The 18,250-nt window shown below is 42.1% G+C and overlaps 1 protein-coding gene across 1 annotated transcript in view; it reads right to left on the bottom strand.

Annotated features, from left to right (window-relative positions):
* Window positions 1–776: 776 nt before the first annotated feature.
* Window positions 777–18,250, bottom strand: part of LOC139241564 (acetoacetyl-CoA synthetase-like) — a gene marked incomplete at its 3' end in the record, with an annotated part of 46,304 nt that continues 28,830 nt past the window's right edge. Inside the window, exons 5-6 of the mRNA XM_070870050.1 lie at window positions 3,587–3,684; window positions 777–954 (exon numbers count right to left, since the gene is read on the bottom strand). Of these exons, the coding sequence (XP_070726151.1) occupies window positions 777–954; window positions 3,587–3,684 (276 nt within the window). The remainder of the gene's footprint in view (window positions 955–3,586; window positions 3,685–18,250) is intronic.

Raw genomic sequence — 18,250 nt, 5'->3', positions numbered from 1 at the left:
CGATTCTTGTTTCAAGAACCCGCCTTAAAGATGTCTTATGATTTTGGCCAAACGTCATCATTTATACCTTCTTGAAGACGCTTTTCTGTGGAATTCCTTTAATCTCTCTCTGTCCCGGGTACAATTAATACAAAGCCTTAGCCCTCCATTCTTTGAACTCAAGGGCCCAAACCAGAAAACGGCCCGTTCAGAGTCATTATTTCCTTTACGACGTAGCAACATGTTTACATCAACTTCCTTCCATTCTAAATCTTTCTACAAACGGTCGTAAAGATAGATAAACAAACTGAAGCTTTAACTTGAAAACCACAGATAATGGTTGTCATAGTGCAGAATGCAAAAAGATCCCAGCAGGGTACCAGGACAGTAGCATTTCTAAGTATCCTAAGTAGACACTTCTACTCCAGTTCAAGACAATGATTTAAAACACAGCATCCGTATCAGTTTTATACATTTTAAGGCATCCATTGGGCTAGAAATTCATCTTTTGGTGATGGCAATATTTTTTCGGCATTTTTCGCCAAAAATACCGCTAATCACACCGCCATTTTTAAAGGCCTAAGTTTCGTTAAAAATTGCGCCCAGCGGTAAAGATCGGCATTGCACGAGGATTCGTGGCAGAAACGGCGATCCTCGCCAACTTTAGTCCAAAGCCGATTACAGGATGGGGGGGAAAACAAAAAAAAAAAATTGCAAAAAAAATTACAAAACATTCACCAGACACTTAACTATTGAATCGCTGAAAAAGAACTAAAAAAATAAAAACTTTAACTTACCTTTTTTGCAGGTCTTTATTCGCTGTTCTTGGGGCTGCAGTGCAGGTTTTTCCTCAGGCGTTTGTTTTTCGCCCAGAATATGGGTCCGCCAAAAGACAAAACGCCGATGGTGGTATTTCCAGTCTTGCACACCAGCGGTCCGCTTTTCAGCGGTATTTAAAAAACCATCGGCACAAGACTTTGGGGAAATTACCGGATCACCGTTTTTCACCCAAAACAGCAAAATATCGGCGAAAAAAAAAATGAGCACAGGGTTGGGGAATTTCCAGCCTTTAGTCTCTAACAGGAAGATACTAGAGTTTATCAGACCGTAAGCAGCAAGTTTAAGAAATAAACAAACGGTGGATACGGAAGCTTCACTATCATGGAAATGATCTGGGGGACATTGTTCTTGAAGCAACGTCAACAACCCTCGTCATAAATATATCTTTTCAGAATGCTGGCAGCATCATAATGGAGTTTGTTGGTCACTTTGATATCAGCAGAGGAGCAGCAGGCTCCAACTACTCCTTTCCTCCAGCCGGTTTTCATGAATTTATAATGAATATTTACTGCAAATGAACATTCCTTGCACTGTGTGGCAGAAATGTGTTCCTAACGCAACAAGAACCTACCTCAAAAGAAGAGCTCTTTTACCAAAGAAAAAAAACATTTGAAGAAAATCGCTGATAATCCAGCAGAGGTTGGCACCTTGCGAATTATTGCGGTCACTGGTATTAGAGCCTCAAGTCGCTTTGTCGGGCCACTAATTAGCAAATGCACTAATTGGCTGGTCATTTTTACTGTGAATTTTATGCTCATCTCAATTATGATATTGTTGAGACCTCTCTTTCCTTTGCCACCCCTGCTCTGAACGCCTCAGCGAGTAGGTCCACCATGTGGAGTAGGTGTGACAAAGACACGCAGATCAGAAACATTCAGGTTCCATCCTGGTCTACGCAGAGTTCTGCTCCAGCATCATTAAGGGTTGGTATTATTATTCTTCGTGTACCTTTTTAGTCCAGGATCATGAAGGTCAAGGTTCGTGCTTTGACCCACGAACTAGTTACCCACCTCCCCACAGCTAAGGATGCACTCATGTGGATATTAAACAAGGACAAAAGTGGACTCAGCTGAGGGCCCGCACTATTAATTATCCCAGTAATACTTGCTCCTCAAGTTCAGGCACAAAATGCCAATTGGGCAGTGCATCATATCCCAAAATAAGTCATCACCTGCAGGAGCCCGGAGGGTCGGGGAGGAGAAAAGTTATCAATACCTTCCTCTTTTGCAACCTGACAACATATTAGCAAAGTTCAGGATGTATTAGAGGGGGCAGTGTAAAAAGAAAATGTCTGCACAAGAATGACTCCCTCCCTCCACTCCTATAGGTGCATAGCTGTGGTTCAGCAAAACCAGTGCCATAACAACACGGCAACGCATGACACTGTGACAAAATAAAAACAAATATATTGAAGTCAATGGATCAAATATTTGTAGCTAACTATCCAGTCTTTACATGAGTTGAGATTTTCAAACTCCTTAAGATACAGCAACTTGCATTTCTATAGCACCTTTAATGTAGAAAATTGTCCCAAGGCAGCTCAGAGGAAAACTGCAAGGTGACATGCATAATACAACATTGTCAATGCAATCGAACAAGTACAAACAAGAAACCAAAAAGAAGTAAGCAAAGGATATCTGAAGGATACTGGTCAATCATTCGGAATAAAAACGAGCTAGTTGTGAGGACACCAATTATTCAGTTGAACGAAGGTTTTAAGATTCTCTGGTTTTAGTTAGGCAACTCTGCTTAAGCATCAGTATTTACAAACTATGCCAAAGCACAGCTGAGCTTAGTTTTAAATTTCACAGAAGTTGGATAAATTCTCACCAGCAGGTGGCAGATGGAACTTCAAGCAAGGTAACAATCGCTGGCGGATCTGAGTGCAACAAGACCCGATTGGGTCATCCAAAAATTGACTATTTTTTTCCCAAAACTTTTACTACAGGATTATTTAGCCTACACAGATCGTGTTGAAATGAAGTATGAAAAGCATTAACTCAAGTAAAATGGTCCAACATCCATTTCTTTAGATGTTATTGGCAGTTAAGATTCAGTGCTAGTTAGTAGTTGGTCTGCCACTTCTGAAATAGGAGCATGCATCATTATGGAAATGTTTAACAAAGGCATTTCAACTGAAGGCGAGTTATCAATTTTTGTATTAGGTTGAAACTATGGAATAAAGCTCTCTGAGTAGCTCTCTAGGAGCCATTATTCCTAGAAAGGGCCACGATTTGATTTTCTGGCCTGTGTTCAGTTAGCTTATCGCAGACAGGTTGGCAATAGGGACACTACAATTGGCTTGTTTGGGGGAAAAAAGGATAAAACAACCAGGTCCTCCCTCCTGATCACTATCCAGCGACTTCTGCTGGGATGGGACTGCATGGGCAAGATCAGGTTACATGGGGCGCGCTCCCTGCAGTTCAAAAGCCTGTGATATTCTCTGACTCATACATAACAAATACACACTTGGCTGATGTACATGAGGGAAACCAGTGTCTGCGGATCTGTATCCCAGAAGAAGTCAAAACGCCCAGAAGAGTAGGGAAGGGTAGGAAAAAAACAATTGGAATCCAAAAGCAGGAGATGTTACCATGTGTTTACGGACAGATCACGTGCAATGCTTTTAGAGCAGCTAACATACAGATTCCAAGTAAATGTGGAGTCTAGGAGACCTTTACACAATGCACTTCATGAAATCGAGCACTATTATCAGGCCCATTTGGAACTAAAGGATATGAGCCAATCACACGTGTGCATTACTTACATTTACACCAAAATCCGGAGCGGTTGCACTCCAAATGGCACCGATGCTGGCTGTTGCTAACATGGCTTCAACTGCATGAATACTGTTTGGCAGATAACCTGTAATGAAATGAACAAACATTTAGACAAAAATAGTATTTAAAACCCTTACCCTACTAAAAAAAACTTTAAAGACCTGCATTTATATAGCGCCTTTCACGACCTCAGGACGTCCCAAAGCACTTCACAGCCAATGAAGTACTTTTGAAGTGCAGTCACTGTTGTAATGTAGGAAACGCGGCAGCCAACTTGCACACAGGAAGCTTGCACAAAAAGCAATTTCATAATGAGCAAATTCTTTTTTTTTGTTATGTTGACTGAGAGATAAATATTGGCCAGGACACAGCTCCCCTGCTCTTCTTTTAAATAGTGCCATGGGATCTTTTACATCCACCTGAGAAAACAGACAGAGCCGCAGTTTAACGTCTCGTCTGAAAGACAGCACCACCGACAGTACAGCACTGGAGTGCCAGCCTAGATTTTTGTGCTCGAGTCTCTGGAGTGGGACTTGAACCCACAACCTTCTGACTCAGAGGCAAGGGTCCTACCGACTGAGCCATGCTGACACCAACTTCCTTTTATATAGTACCTTTCACAAACTCAGGAGATTCTAAAAGAGTCTTACAGCTAATGCATTTCTTTTGAAGTGTAGTCAGTGTTATGTCAGATAACATGGTAGCCAATTTGTGCAAAGCAAGGTACCACATCTCAAACAACCAGATAATTTGTTTTGGCAGTGTTGGTGGAGGTACAAATGTTGGCGAGCACACTAGGAGAGTGCCCTTGCTCTTGTTCAAATCGAGCCACCTTCAACTGAACAGCCAGACAGTTGGTTTAACATCTTATCCAAAAGACAGCATTACCTCAGTACCGCACTAAAAGTGTCAGCTGAGACCAGATGCTCAAATCCTGGAGCAGGTCTTCAATCCACAACTACCTAAATCAGAAGCGTGCATGCTACCACTAAGCCAAGCTGACAATTATAAACCACAACTACATTTAGTTAAGACAACAGTTACCGGTCAACAAGCATTGTTACAATTAAATGGTACAAGTGACGAACACTGAACAGCATTACTAACTCATGTCAGCTAGGGTATTGTGGTCATTCCACATCCACACCGCATTCATTGGCCGGAACCTAATCAGCCCTGCAAGTCTGGAGGCGGGCCCGCTGCCAAAATGGCTGTGGTTGACAGCAGGGTGGAGGTCCACTCTGAACCCTCCTCCTTGTGAATTTCTCAAGTGCCGGTTCTGCCTGCGGATTGCAGACCCAACACTAAGCGGCGTATCAGGCAATTGAAATAGTTGGTTAGCTGCTTATAGCTATTTAACCAGTATTTTTCCGGGTCTTAACCATTTTACCAAGTTTTTTCTTTTTAAATGAGGTTCCCATCCCTCAGGGAACACGTCAGGCAAGTGTGTCAGGTTCTCAACAACTCTGGATTGGTTTGACTAGTTGACAGCTGCAGAAGTGGCATAAAAGCTACCATTTCACAGCTGTTCAATTTCCTATCTTAGAAGCTGGAGCCTTCATGATTTGGATTACACTTTTCAGCTTTATCAAGCTTTGAAGAGTTTGCAATGAACTCTCTACCCAGTGTCACCTCCTTGGAGCAACCTCTCTTACCATTGACAGATCGCTTCTGACATCTCAACCTCACCTGTCATCGACGCCATCAGCATCGGTGCCCTTGAAAAAAAATCTCACCTTGGCCCTCAGAATCCCACCACAATCAGCCCCAACACCAACATCAGCAGGCACATCATCATCACCAACAATATCAACCTTCTCCTCAATCAGCTGATGCTGCACAGGACACAGGGCATCAGCACCCGACCACATTGCTGCCCGGGATGGTCTCACCATGGCCACATTTACTTCACTTAACGCTGTCTGTATACCCTGGCTGTCACATGATGTGCCAAGTTGGCACCACACCACACCAAAATGATCTCATAGTAAAAGGATCCTCTTGGGAAGTGATATCATAACATGGTAGAATTTCAAATTCAGTTTGAGGGCGAGAAAGTTAGGTCTCAAACTAGTGTCCTGAACTTAAATAAAGGCAATTACAAAGGTATGAAGGCAGAGTTGGCTAAGGTGGTCTGGGAAAATAAATTAAAGAGCAAGATGGTAGATAACCAGTGGCAAACATTTAAGGATATATTTCATAACTCTCAGCAGAGATATATTCCAGTGAGAAAGAAAGACCAAGAGAAGGATGAACCATCCGTGGCTAACTAAGGAAGTAAAGGATGGTATCAAATTGAAAACAAAGGCATATAATGTTGCGAAGAATAGTGGAAGGCCAGAGGATTGGGAAATTTTTAGAAACCAGCAAAGGATGACTAAAAAAAAAATGATAGAGAGAGAGAGAGGGGGAGAGGGGGAGAGAGAGAGAGAGAGAGAGAGAGAGAGAGAGAGAGAGAGAGAGAGAGAGAGAGAGAGAGAGAGAGAGAGAGAGAAGATAGTTTATGAGAGTAAACTAGCAAGAAATATAAAAACAGATAGTAAGAGCTTCTACAGGTCCCTTAGATGATGAGACTGGGGAATTAATAATGGGAAACAGAGAAATGGCAGAGACTTTGAACAAATATTTTGTATCGGTCTTCATGGTAGAAGACAAAGCATCCCAAAAAATGATAATCAAGGGGCATGTGTGTGTGTGTGCGCGCGCGCGTGCGCGGGAGGGAGCTTAAAACAATCACTATCACTAGAGAAAAAGTACTAGGCAAACTAATGGGACTAAAGGTGGACAAGTCCCCTGGACCTGATGGCCTACATCCCAGGTTCTTAAAAGAAGTGGCTGCAGGGATTGTGGATACATTGGTTGTAATCTACCAAAATTCCCTGGATTCTGGAGAGGTCCCAGCAGATTGGAAAATTGCAAATGTAACGCCTCTATTTAAGAAAGGAGGGAGACAGAAAGCAGAAAATTATTGACCAGTTAGCCTAACATCGGCCGTTGGGAAAATGCTGGAGTCCATTATTAAGGAAGCAGTAGCAGGACATTTAGAAAAGCATAATTCAATCAAGCAGAGTCAGCAGGGTTTTATGAAAGGGAAATCATGTTTGACAAATTTGCTGGAGTTCTTTGAGGATGTAACGAGCAGTTTGGATAAAGGGGAACCAGCAGATGTCATGTATTTGGATTTCCAGAAGGCATTTGATAAGGTGCCACATAAAAGGTTATTGCACAAGATAAGAACTCAGGGTTTGGGGTAATATATTAGCATGGATAGAGAATTGGCTAACTAACAAAACAGAAAGTTGGGATAACTAATAAAACAGAAAGTTGGGATAAATGGGTCATTTTCAAGTTGGGATGCCACAGGGATCAGTGCTGGGGCCTCAACTATTTACAACCTATATTAATGACTTGGATGAAAGGACTGAGTGTAATGTAGCCAAATTTGCTGATGATACAAAGATAGGTCGGAAAGCACATTGTAAGGAGGACGCAAAAAATCTGCAAAGGGATACAGATAGGCTAAGTGAGTGGGCAAAAATTTGGCAGATGAAGACATCCCTGCTTGTGCCCTCCTGTACAATGTGCAACCAGGCTGCGATGGTGCCCTGGGGAGGTCTTCTCCGCCCATGGGAAGGGAAGAGAACCTCCTTGCGTGCTCTGACTCCCTCCATAAGCATATGGAGGGTGTCATGGGAGAGTCTGGGTGCAGCCGTGCACCTTTGTGCAGTGCTGGTCAGTTTGCAGAACCTCAATGCTGCAGAACACTGACAGCACAACTGTCAAAATGTATGTGGTCATGGTCCCTTTATAAGGAAACCGGCTGATGGTGCATCAGATGATGTCATCAGACCCGCTTCCTTTTAATTGGGCGTGAACCTCGCAGGGCGGGCATAACAAGCCCATTCTAGGAAAGTCGTAGGGAAAGCCAACATGGAGCCAGGAGCGGTGTCGCAGCTCGCCTCGGTAGGAAAAATCGAGCCCATTGTGTGGCACATGCACAGTAGTGACTAGTTTCTGAATAAGGCCAGCACATGTCCCAGTTCTATCACACAGTACTCTGTAATTCAATTGAATACGAATGTTCAAGCTAATTTAGATTTTGTGGCTTTAATTGAGATTTTTATACTGAACTTACATGAGCACATTTACAATGCAGTATATAAGTCCCAACACCACAGAGTGTACACAAGTACAGCAGGAGCATTGAGGTAGAGAATTCTGTGACCAGACACCGAAAGCTTAGCTCCAAACATTGCAGTGAAAATCCTGATTAATAAGCCAATTAAGAAACACAATTGTCCACAAGAGGTAATGCACTTATTCAGTAAAAGCCATTACCAACTTTACTCGAGTGATTGTTAGCTCATTTAGCTACTAATCTACACACAGTAATTTTAATTTCATAATTATCTTCTTCAGGCACAAGCATTTAATATGTTTCTAATCATTGAATAAGCTACTAAACTCATTACTTTCATTTTGATCTTTCAAAATAGTTAAGGTGTGAGGTGTTCAAATGTATTTCTTACAAGCTTAGAAATTAGTCTTCTCCTTTTACTCCAACCAGCATAAACACATCACTTTCTCCTTTAAAAGGGGCTATATCCCCTGAAAGTAATAGCATCACTTTAAGACTACGTATTGGTACACAGCAGGTAGATATAAAAAGTATTTTTCTACTAAGAGAACTTGAACACTTTAATACACTACCATCTTAAGTATCAAATTTCACAAGCTTTGCAATCCATGCTTTTCTGTGGCACTATGAAGATTCATTTCGTCCATTCAAACTTAATTTGGAGAGACTATATCATAGGACACCTATATACTCTCTTTAAAGTTTCATTCTTTGTGTAAAAAGGACCCAGGGTAAATCCCAACTAACAATTATGCCCAGTGTAATGTTCCCCTGTTATACATTATTTAAAGAAAGACTTGCAATTATATAGCGCCTTTCACGACCACCAAATGTCTCAAGTGTTTTACAGCCAATGAAGTATTTGAAGTATTTTTTTTTGGAATGTAGTCACTGTTGTAATGTGGGAAATACGGCTGATTTACACATGGCAAGCTCCCACAAACAGCAATGCGATAATGACCAGATCATTTGTTTTTGTTATGTTGATTGAGGGATAAATATTGGCCAGAACACTGGGGATAACTCCCATGCTCTTCTTCGAATTAGTGCCACAGGATCTTTTCCTTTCACCTGAGGAGTGCAGATGGGGCCTCAGTTTAACGTCCCATCCAAGAAACCTCAGACAATGCAGCACTCCCTCAGCACTGCACTGGAGTGTAAGCCTAGATTTGTGCTCAAGCCCCTGGAGTGAGACTTGAACCCACAACCTTCTGACTCAGGTGAGTGAGCTACCCATTGAACCACAGCTGACATTTAGAAGACTCAGTTATCTGTTGCTCTCCATATACAGAAGGTAAATGGATAATGAACAATTTTGGTTTACCCTGGAGACACTCCCAATTAGAATACCATTCTGCCTAGATTACTATATTGGTGAAGATAGTCAACATGTTGCACTTAATGAAATATATGACTCCCTTTAACAAACAGCTTGCATCAACATCAAGAGTGCATGCGAGGTGGGCAGAGGAAACGTTACAAGGACGCCCTCAAAGCCTCCCTGATAAAGTGCAACATCCCCACCGACACCTGGGAGTCCCTGGCCAAAGACTGCCCTAAGTAGAGGAAGAGCATCCGGGAGGGTGCTGAGCACCTCGAGTTTCATCGCTGAGAACATACAGAAATCAAGCGCAGGCGGCAGAAAGAGCATGCGGCAAACCTGTCCCACCCTCATCGGCTATCTGTCCCACCTATCTGTGACAGGGACTGTGGCTCTCGTATTGGACTGTTCAGCCACCCAAGGACTTATTTTAAGAGTGGAGCAAGTCTTCCTCGATTCTGAGGGACTGCCGATGATGATGATGATGATGCTTTACAAGTCAGCTTGCTGAAAAAGCACAAAAGCATTGGCTAAAGTATGCTCTAGGAATTTAAAAAGCCTGCTACTCACATTTATAATGGCAAATGTATTTCCTGGTCTTTTACTTCAAGGTGTATGCTGTATATAGAACTTCAAAGCATTTACAGATGATGCAATGAGCTTTAATCATGATGCTCATTTGAGCATTTATAATGTCACTACTCTCAGAGCTGACATCTCAATATCAGGGAAAAACAACATGTTTCAGACTACTCAAACCTCTCCTCAGCATGCAAGTAATTATTGAAGGCTTTTGTAAGGTATAGTATTAAAGAAATTTCAAATATTATTATTTCAGGAACTTTTAATAAGTATAAAATTATTAGTCTATTGGAAGTCAAACAACATGCTACTCTTTGTCTCAGCTCCTCCAAAAGAAACTCTGAACTTAGCGCATGGAAGTTCATTCACCCTCTCCAAGTTATTGCAGGGACTTGCAAATGACTGCTTCTTGGAAACAGGCCAATTCTACCAGACATCTCATTTAGTAGATAGACCAGTTTTAGCATTAATCTGGAGGTAGAGCCTCCCTATCGAAGGTAATTATATTTTCTTCTCACACTAATCATGTGGTCAAAAAGACAAGTACTGTGACCATAGGCCTCTGAAAACACCACTCCAAAACAAAAAAAATGGATCATTTACATTATTGAGAGCACTCATTTATGGTTTCGAGGACAACATTCACTGCTTTTTGCCAGTCCAAACTGGGACTCAGCCATCTGCAGTGTTAAATGAATTATTGACCTCTCCACTTATTGCATAGTCTAAGATTTTAATGTACTGGAACAGATTGAGAAATTGAGTGGATTGGGCCTATACGCTCTGGAATTTAGAAGAATGAGGGGTGATCTCATTGAAACATACAAGATTCTGCAGGGGGTTGACAGGGTAGATGCTGAGAGGTTGTCTCCCCTGGCTGGAAAATCTAGAACTAAGGGGTATAGTCTCAGGATAAGGGGTCGGCCATTTAAGACTGAGATGAGGAGGAATTTCTTCACTCAGAGGGTTGCGAATCTTTGGAATTCTCTACCCTAAAGGGCAGCAGATGCTGAGTCATTGAGTATATTCAAGGCTGTGATAGATAGATTTTTGGACTCGAGAGGAATCGAGGGATATGCAGATTGGGCGGGAAAATCGAGTCGAGGTCGAAGATCAGCCACGATCTTAGTGAATGGCGGAGCAGGCTCGAGGGGCTGTATGGCCTACTCCTGTTCCTATTTCTTATATTCTACTGTAGGACAGCACTGTGACTGAATAAATGTATTGATGTAAAATGTCAATAAAATATTTGTTCATTTGAAGAATTATATTATTTCCCTTCTATATTTTCACTTTCATACAACAATTTGCCAGTCCCCAGAAGAAACTGTTCAACTTATCATCTGTATAGTAATGATCCTGATGGAGTGCAATAGGTCCTGCAGCGGAGTTGTTAAAACGTACTAATTTATTGGCGATAGGAAATTAAAAAGAACACTCAAATTATCAAGACAAACCAGTTCTAAGGAGGAGTCACTCCCAAAACCATGAACTAACTTGAGGTGCTGACTGACCTGCTGTGCAATTCCACTATTTCCAAGTTTTATTTTAGAATTCTAGTATTCCCGTTTATTTTGAAAAAGGACAAACCAATGATACTTTTCTACCAAAGTTATTACCAGCTATTTTTAATAACTATTTTATTAAAATTAGTATTTTGATACTCTTGGTTTTAGTGCATATAAATTGTAAGACAGACCAAAATATTTCAGGGAAGTCATCAACTACTATTTGATGGTCAATGTGTCTAATTCACATAGAAACATAGAAAATAGGTGCAGGAGTAGGCCATTCGGCCCTTCGAGCCTGCACCACCATTCAAATAAGATCATGGCTGATCATTTCACCTCAGTACCCCTTTCCTGCTTTCTCTCCATACCTCTTGATCCCTTTAGCCGTAAGGACCATATCCAACTCCCTCTTGAATATATCCAATGAACTGGCATCAACAACTCTCTACGGTAGAGAATTCCACAGGTTAACAACTCAGAAAAAGTTTCTCCTCATCTCAGTCCTAAATGGTTTACCCCTTATCCTTAGACTATGTCGTTTGGTTCTGGACTTCCAACATCGGGAACATTCTTCCTGCATCTAACCTGTCCAGTCCCGTCAGAATTTTATATGTTTCTATGAGATCCCCTCTCATCCTTCTAAACTCCAGTGAATACAGGCCCAGTCGATCCAGTCTCTCCTCATATGCCCGTCCTGCCATCCCGGGAATCAGTCTGGTGAACCTTCGCTGCACTCCCTCAATATAGCAAGAATGTCCTTCCTCAGATTAGGAGACCAAAACTACACAATATTCCAGGTGAGGCCTCACCAAGGCTCTGTACAACTGCAGTAAGACCTCCCTGCTCCTATACTCAAATCCCCTAGCTATGAAGGCCAACATACCATTTGCCTTCTTCACCGCCTGCTGTACCTGCATGCCAACTTTCAGTGACTGATGTACCATGACACCCAGGTCTTGTTGCACCTCCCCTTTTTATAATCTGCCGCCATTCAGATAATATTCTGCCTTTGTGTTTTTGCCACCAAAGTGGATAAGCTCACATTTATCCACATTGTACTGCACCTGCCATGCATTTGGCCACTCATCTAACCTGTCCAAGTCACCCTGCAGCCTCTTAGCATCCTCCTCACAGCTCACGTACAAAAATACAGTTCAACTGAACTATATGAAGGAAAGTGCATATTTTAAAAAGCTGACGAGACTTGCAGATACCCAGAGGGTTAAATGTCAGCACTAATTAGCCTAAAATCACATGCCACCACATGAACAATGTGACCTCTCCCGCAGAAGTCAACTGAAAGATGGTGCAACTTATGCTGTACCAAATGTAATGGTGTTAAGAATGTAAAATGACTGTTATAACCTACACTCATGGAGTTTCATAATCTGAATCCCATGTAAAAAAAAAAATTACCAAAAATGATCAATTCACCTGACTATCAATAGATTCAATATTTGTCTTTAAATGCTGACTCTTGATGACTAGGATACCTGCAGTCAGAACAGTTGTTGAGTTTAAGACTGTGGGAGAAATTAATCAGCAACACTACTGAAATGTATTGCTAAAGCTCCCTGAATTATTGATCAATGTCACGGATACATTCAAGCCCTCTCACACAGTTATCATTAACAATTCTACCCATCTGGCTCTTCCAAAGAAATTGCACGCAACGTTTAATTTGAGAACCAGGTTGTATTTTAGGAAAAAAATTGCAACTTACTTTTATAACCACCAGGAAAATACCTTAAAAACATTCATTTCCATGAGGCTGAACCATCGCACTTCCAGCCAATACTCAAATCCATTACAGTACTGATGTTTGTGTCAAGAACTTCAAATTTCAGAAGCACAGATCTTAAAACACATTTAAAAGATGTAATTACAAGTGACCACTTGAACAAGATAATGCAGATAGCTCCTGAAAATTGGATTCAAGATCAAACACAGTTCCTTGGCAAGGATTGGCTGTGACACTGTCAGAATGTATCTTGTTTCAAATGACTATTTCATGCTGACAACCCGAGGAGAGTGTTTCTTCTTCACTCTTACAGATTCTTGGCATTTTTGAATAGCAGCCAACAAGAATTCAGAATCACTGTCGTGAAGGTTTAGTTCCTGCATCTTGGCCATTCCTAAGTTAGTAAAATCTTAATCATGTTTTCAGGAGATTCCTGTCAAAGAAAATTGAATTTGAGGGAGAAATTGTGCTCCTTTGCGCCTTGGGGCGCAAATGGGTTTGTGACCAGGCACAGTGAGATCAGCGATTCCCGCTAAATTCGGCAGGAGTTTTACGGCGGCAGTACGGCATTGCGCCCCGATCTCCTACACCCGGAGATCGTGATGTCATTGACGTACGCATCACCCCGGTAGCGCCCCGGACCTGCATTCCATCCCTCCGCAGCATCGCCGGGCGAAAACACACTCAGCTGCAGGAGGTGACAATTGGGAGGCCAGGCGCTTCGGGGACAATGCTTAAAGGCAAGGTGGCCAAGGTAAGTAAATTAAAAAATTTATTATTTTTTTTTTTTTAAATTCAAATCTCTTTCCAATTTTTTTTACCTTGTTTGCTGCCCGTGATCGATCAGCCCGGCACTCTGCCGCAGTGCATCGGGCTGATTATGCCGGATCGCGGCTGCCGTTAAGAAAAAAAGTCTTATTTTGCAGAGCTTGCAGCGATGGCCCTTCCGTTTATGGGAGGGAAGGAGCCCTTCAACGCGGCGGCACTGCATGGCCCATTGTACAGCGCTGCACACCTGCCGCCCCGTCTCTTGCCTCTTCCTTCCTGGAGCGCAAGTGGAGCGTTTAATTTAGCACTCCATTTCTTTCCTGAAGCGCAAACGCCAAATTTTTTCAGAAGTTTGCATCCCAAACGGTGCGCTCTCCAATTTCTCCCTCTTTGTCTATCACTACGTTTTTAATGTACAACTGTCGATTTTAAACATTAGCGATTATTAACGGACTTCACTTCAAAATGCAAGTCTTTTTCAATGTCAGTTTTATTGGTAGTTTAAGACAGTTAGTGACACATGAATGTACTTACTTGCCAATTGCAAAAGATGGCAAACTTGAACTAACAACAATTCAAACAGATGCAACTTTGCCCAATTTAGATTCAGAAATGAATCTGAAGCTCATCTCCAGGGAAAAGCAGCTCCAAGTTTTCAGCTGAACTACTCAGTAGCACATCCTATCATTCTGTAATTGTGCTCATGGGGTGCACACGTATGGATGTGTTAGTACAGCAGGTCACAATGGAGTTTGAAAATAGTATAATCGGCCCACCCACCAGAATGTGGAGTGAAAGAATGAGCACCTTCCTAAATCTCTCCCCTCACTCTAAAGAATGGATCAATTTAGGGTTTTACTTCGTCTTGCATTATCTTGCAACGGAACTCGGAGAGATAGATTTAGTAGCGATAAAATTTATTTATGTAGAATTGATAGATGTGTTCAGGATCATGAACGGTTTTGATAGAGTAAGTAAGGAGAAACGGTTTCCAGTGGCAGAAGGCTCGGTAACCACACGACACAAATTTAAGGTAACTGACAAAAGAACCAGAGGTGACTTGAGAAGATATTTTTTCTTCACACAGTGAGTTGTTGTGTTCTGGAATGCACTGCTTGAAAGGGTATTGGAAGCAGATTCAATAGTAACATTCAAAAGAGCAGTGGATAAATACTTGGAGGGTAAATAATTACAGGGCTTTGGGGAAAGATCAGGGGAGAGAGATTAATTGAATAGCTCTACCAAAGGCACAATGGGCCCAAAGGTCTCCTTTTGTGCTGTCATTCTATGGCCTACTTAAAGTGGAGGTAAACAGTTTGCTTGAGTAGGGCAGAGCCTTTTGCAAACAAATATTAACTGATAGCAACACAAGTACACAATCAAGCTCAATATTTGAAGAATAAACAAACTGTGTGAACGGTCATGGAAGCATTTAATAGCAATTCAATGGGTTATCAGTAACAATGTAGAAGGAATGTAAATTTTTAATTTTAGAACAATCTAAAAATGCTATCTGATGGAAGCACAAGGCAGTAGACTTTGATCAGGTAGTAGCCTACTGGTTATGGTGCTGGACCAGCAACCTAGAGGTCATGAATCAATTTCCGCCGTGGAATATTGTGATATTAAATTCAATAAATCTGGTTATTTGTGAGCAAGCACCAGAAAAATGCCCTCAAAAGCTGCCAATCGTCAGTAACAGAAAAAAAATTGGTTCACTGATGATCTTCAGGGAAAGGAACCTTGCAATATGTGGTCAACTCTTCACGTCCTCTGAAGCTGTAAAACAACCACTATAAAATAGAGCAATATTGGATGAATCTTGTTATAGACCCAAGTACTTGGACAAGACTCGGGCAATCCCAACCTAGTAGACCCTGAAAAGACCTCCTCAGCAATGTCTGAAGACCAGTGCCCAAGTTGGGAGAGATGTCCCATAGACTACTCAAGAAACAGCCTGTGTGGACAAACCCGGAATCCTATCTTTCAGCTAGCATCCCAGACTGCTCAATCACAATCCCTGGTTATGTCCTGTCTCATAAGAAATAGGAGCAGGAGTAGGCCATGCGGCCCCTCAAGCCCACAGGATACAGGTGGGGGCTTAAACCAAAGGCTTAGCTTCAAAGTGAGGGCCAAAACTGAGCAATCAGACACTGTGGGCAACACTGCATACCACCACAATCTCTGTGCCCAACACACCCATTACTACTGCATCAAGCTGGAAGATCAACTCTGGTTAAGGGGAGGGGGCGGGGCAAAGGTAGAGAAGGGAAGCATGGCCGCAGGTAGGAGAGGGGGGGGGTGGGCCCAATCTATTTTTATTGAAAATTTGTTGAATGTCGGGGGTCCTCCTTTTCTGCCTCCCTTCTGTCCTGAGGTGGACCGGTAGTCCTATCTGGCAATTGTTGTCCTCTCCTGATAGTGAGATTATGCAACATGCAGCACACCACAATGAACTTCGTGACCTGCTTAGGGTGGTATTGTAGGTTGCTTCCCGAGTGGTCCAGGCATCTGAAGCGCTGACTGTTAAACAGGTCAGAGACAGTGCTCTCACGCAAGATGTACGCATCATGGAAAATTTGCATTTACTACCATGATTATTTGCTTGTGGTCCGACAACAAGCTGCACATTCAGGGACTGGAATCCCTTTCAGTTCCAAAACATCTCTGCATCCTGTAAAGGTGCTCGCAGGGCGATGTGCGCACAGTCTATTGCTCCCTGCACCTTGGGGAAGTTTGCTATTCGCGAGAAACCCAAAACCGTCTCACTCTATAAACTTCTCTGACCAGGAAGGCACAAAGTCCATCCTGCGTGCTTAAAGGGCTTCAGTCACCTGTCGAATGCAGCAACGTGTGGTGTGCTGATAGATGCAGCAAATGTCGCCAGCTGAGGCCTGAAAGGAGTCCGATGCATAGAAGGAAAGTGTCGCAATAACCTTAACCTCAACGGGCAGTGCGATCCCGATGGTGCTGGTAGGCTGCAGATCTCCCTTAATTAGCTGGCATCTCTCACTGATGACCTCCTTTCGGAATGGCAACCATCTAACGCACGGGTTATCGGACAAGTCCAGGTATGATCACTTATTCCTGTAAATGTGTTGGGTGTAACATCGCCTCCTCCTCAGCAGTCTGCCACCTCTTTGATTGGGCACATAATGCTCTTCAATGAACCTTCTCTATTCTGCAGCATGTGAGTAGTCATCAATACTGGTTGAGGAATTACTGGCACCATCACTATAAATGCCCTAATCTGTCGTCTTAAATTGTCCTCAACATATACAGTATCAACTGGAAATTACCCACAATGTGATTAGATGATTGGCAAGATTCAAAATCGTCCTTAAAATCACTCACAAATTACTTCAATGCTCCCAACCACTTCAAGCAGCCTTTTATTAAACTGCCATACTGCCAGGTAATTGCAGCTTTTCTTGAGTGTCTTTTTGGGCCAGCGATCATTTGGGCGAATTATGGGCAAAATGCCAAAAGTAGCGCTCAGCAATAATCGGGCGCTAGTTTCCATAATAAACAGTATTCTGGGCTTTGCACGAGTGATTACGTCATTCTTTTTTAAAAATAGGCTGGGCGATTCAGCTCATTCCTGTAATCCAAAAGTTGCACCGGCAATAAATGGGCAATAATCGGGCGCTAGTTTCCATTTATCATCATAAACTGAATCTCAGAGCTTATATATCGAAAGTCTAGCCCATAACACGTTGACCAAAAATCAGCAAAACTGTACATGAGATACCATTTCATCAAAAGAAAGGGCTGAAAGTTCCAAATTAGGCCAGAATTCAGACCTCGAAATACTGAAACATTAACCTATTTATATTAGATCCATCATTCACCCAAAATTGTCCGTTTAAAAATTATATATCTTGCAATTACCAGCCTCTCTCCCTTCCCAAAAGCGTATTCTTAGTGATAGAATTTTACTGCCACACAAGCATGTTTGCAGTGCAGTCGAACAGAGCGTTCAGATCCTGTTCATGTTCCTGCTTGGTAATGTGCCAACTCCCTCAGACAGACTGCCTGCCCATCTGTAGCAGCCCTTGAATCAACACAACTGCACCTCTCGACAAACTGCATGCATGGAGTGGTCTCGTACCTGATCAAACAATGTGGAAATGCTAACCATTTTTATTTTTAAATGCACTGTCATCTTAAGCTCAAAATGATTATTTTGTGGAGACAGAGCAACTCCATAACCTATGAATTTAAAATTGACCACTAAGCAGCATTAATAGAGATTACCCTTGTGTAATACTAGCAAGCAAGTCTGCTAAACACATACATCTGTCATTTCTGATAATGACGCAACAATGCCCAGTCAGGGAACATCAATGCATTCATGGCCACTCTAATTAAACCTATTTTAACTCCAACTAAATGATGTACTGCAGTAACTCAGTATGTGCTGTCTCCCACAACATTAGCAGAACAGCTTTCCGGTGGCACAGCACTCAATCAACATAAAATCAATTTTATTACTTCACTAAGGCTGGCCAAAGTAGTCAGCATTTTTCTGGTAGATTTGTAGAAGGCTTAATCATAATACACAACTAATGTAGTGAAATTAGTTCAGTA

This window comes from Pristiophorus japonicus, unplaced genomic scaffold (assembly GCF_044704955.1).
Source record: "Pristiophorus japonicus isolate sPriJap1 unplaced genomic scaffold, sPriJap1.hap1 HAP1_SCAFFOLD_1109, whole genome shotgun sequence".
Classification (NCBI taxonomy): Eukaryota; Metazoa; Chordata; class Chondrichthyes; family Pristiophoridae; genus Pristiophorus; species Pristiophorus japonicus.
This window is presented reverse-complemented; position numbering and strand designations above follow the sequence as displayed.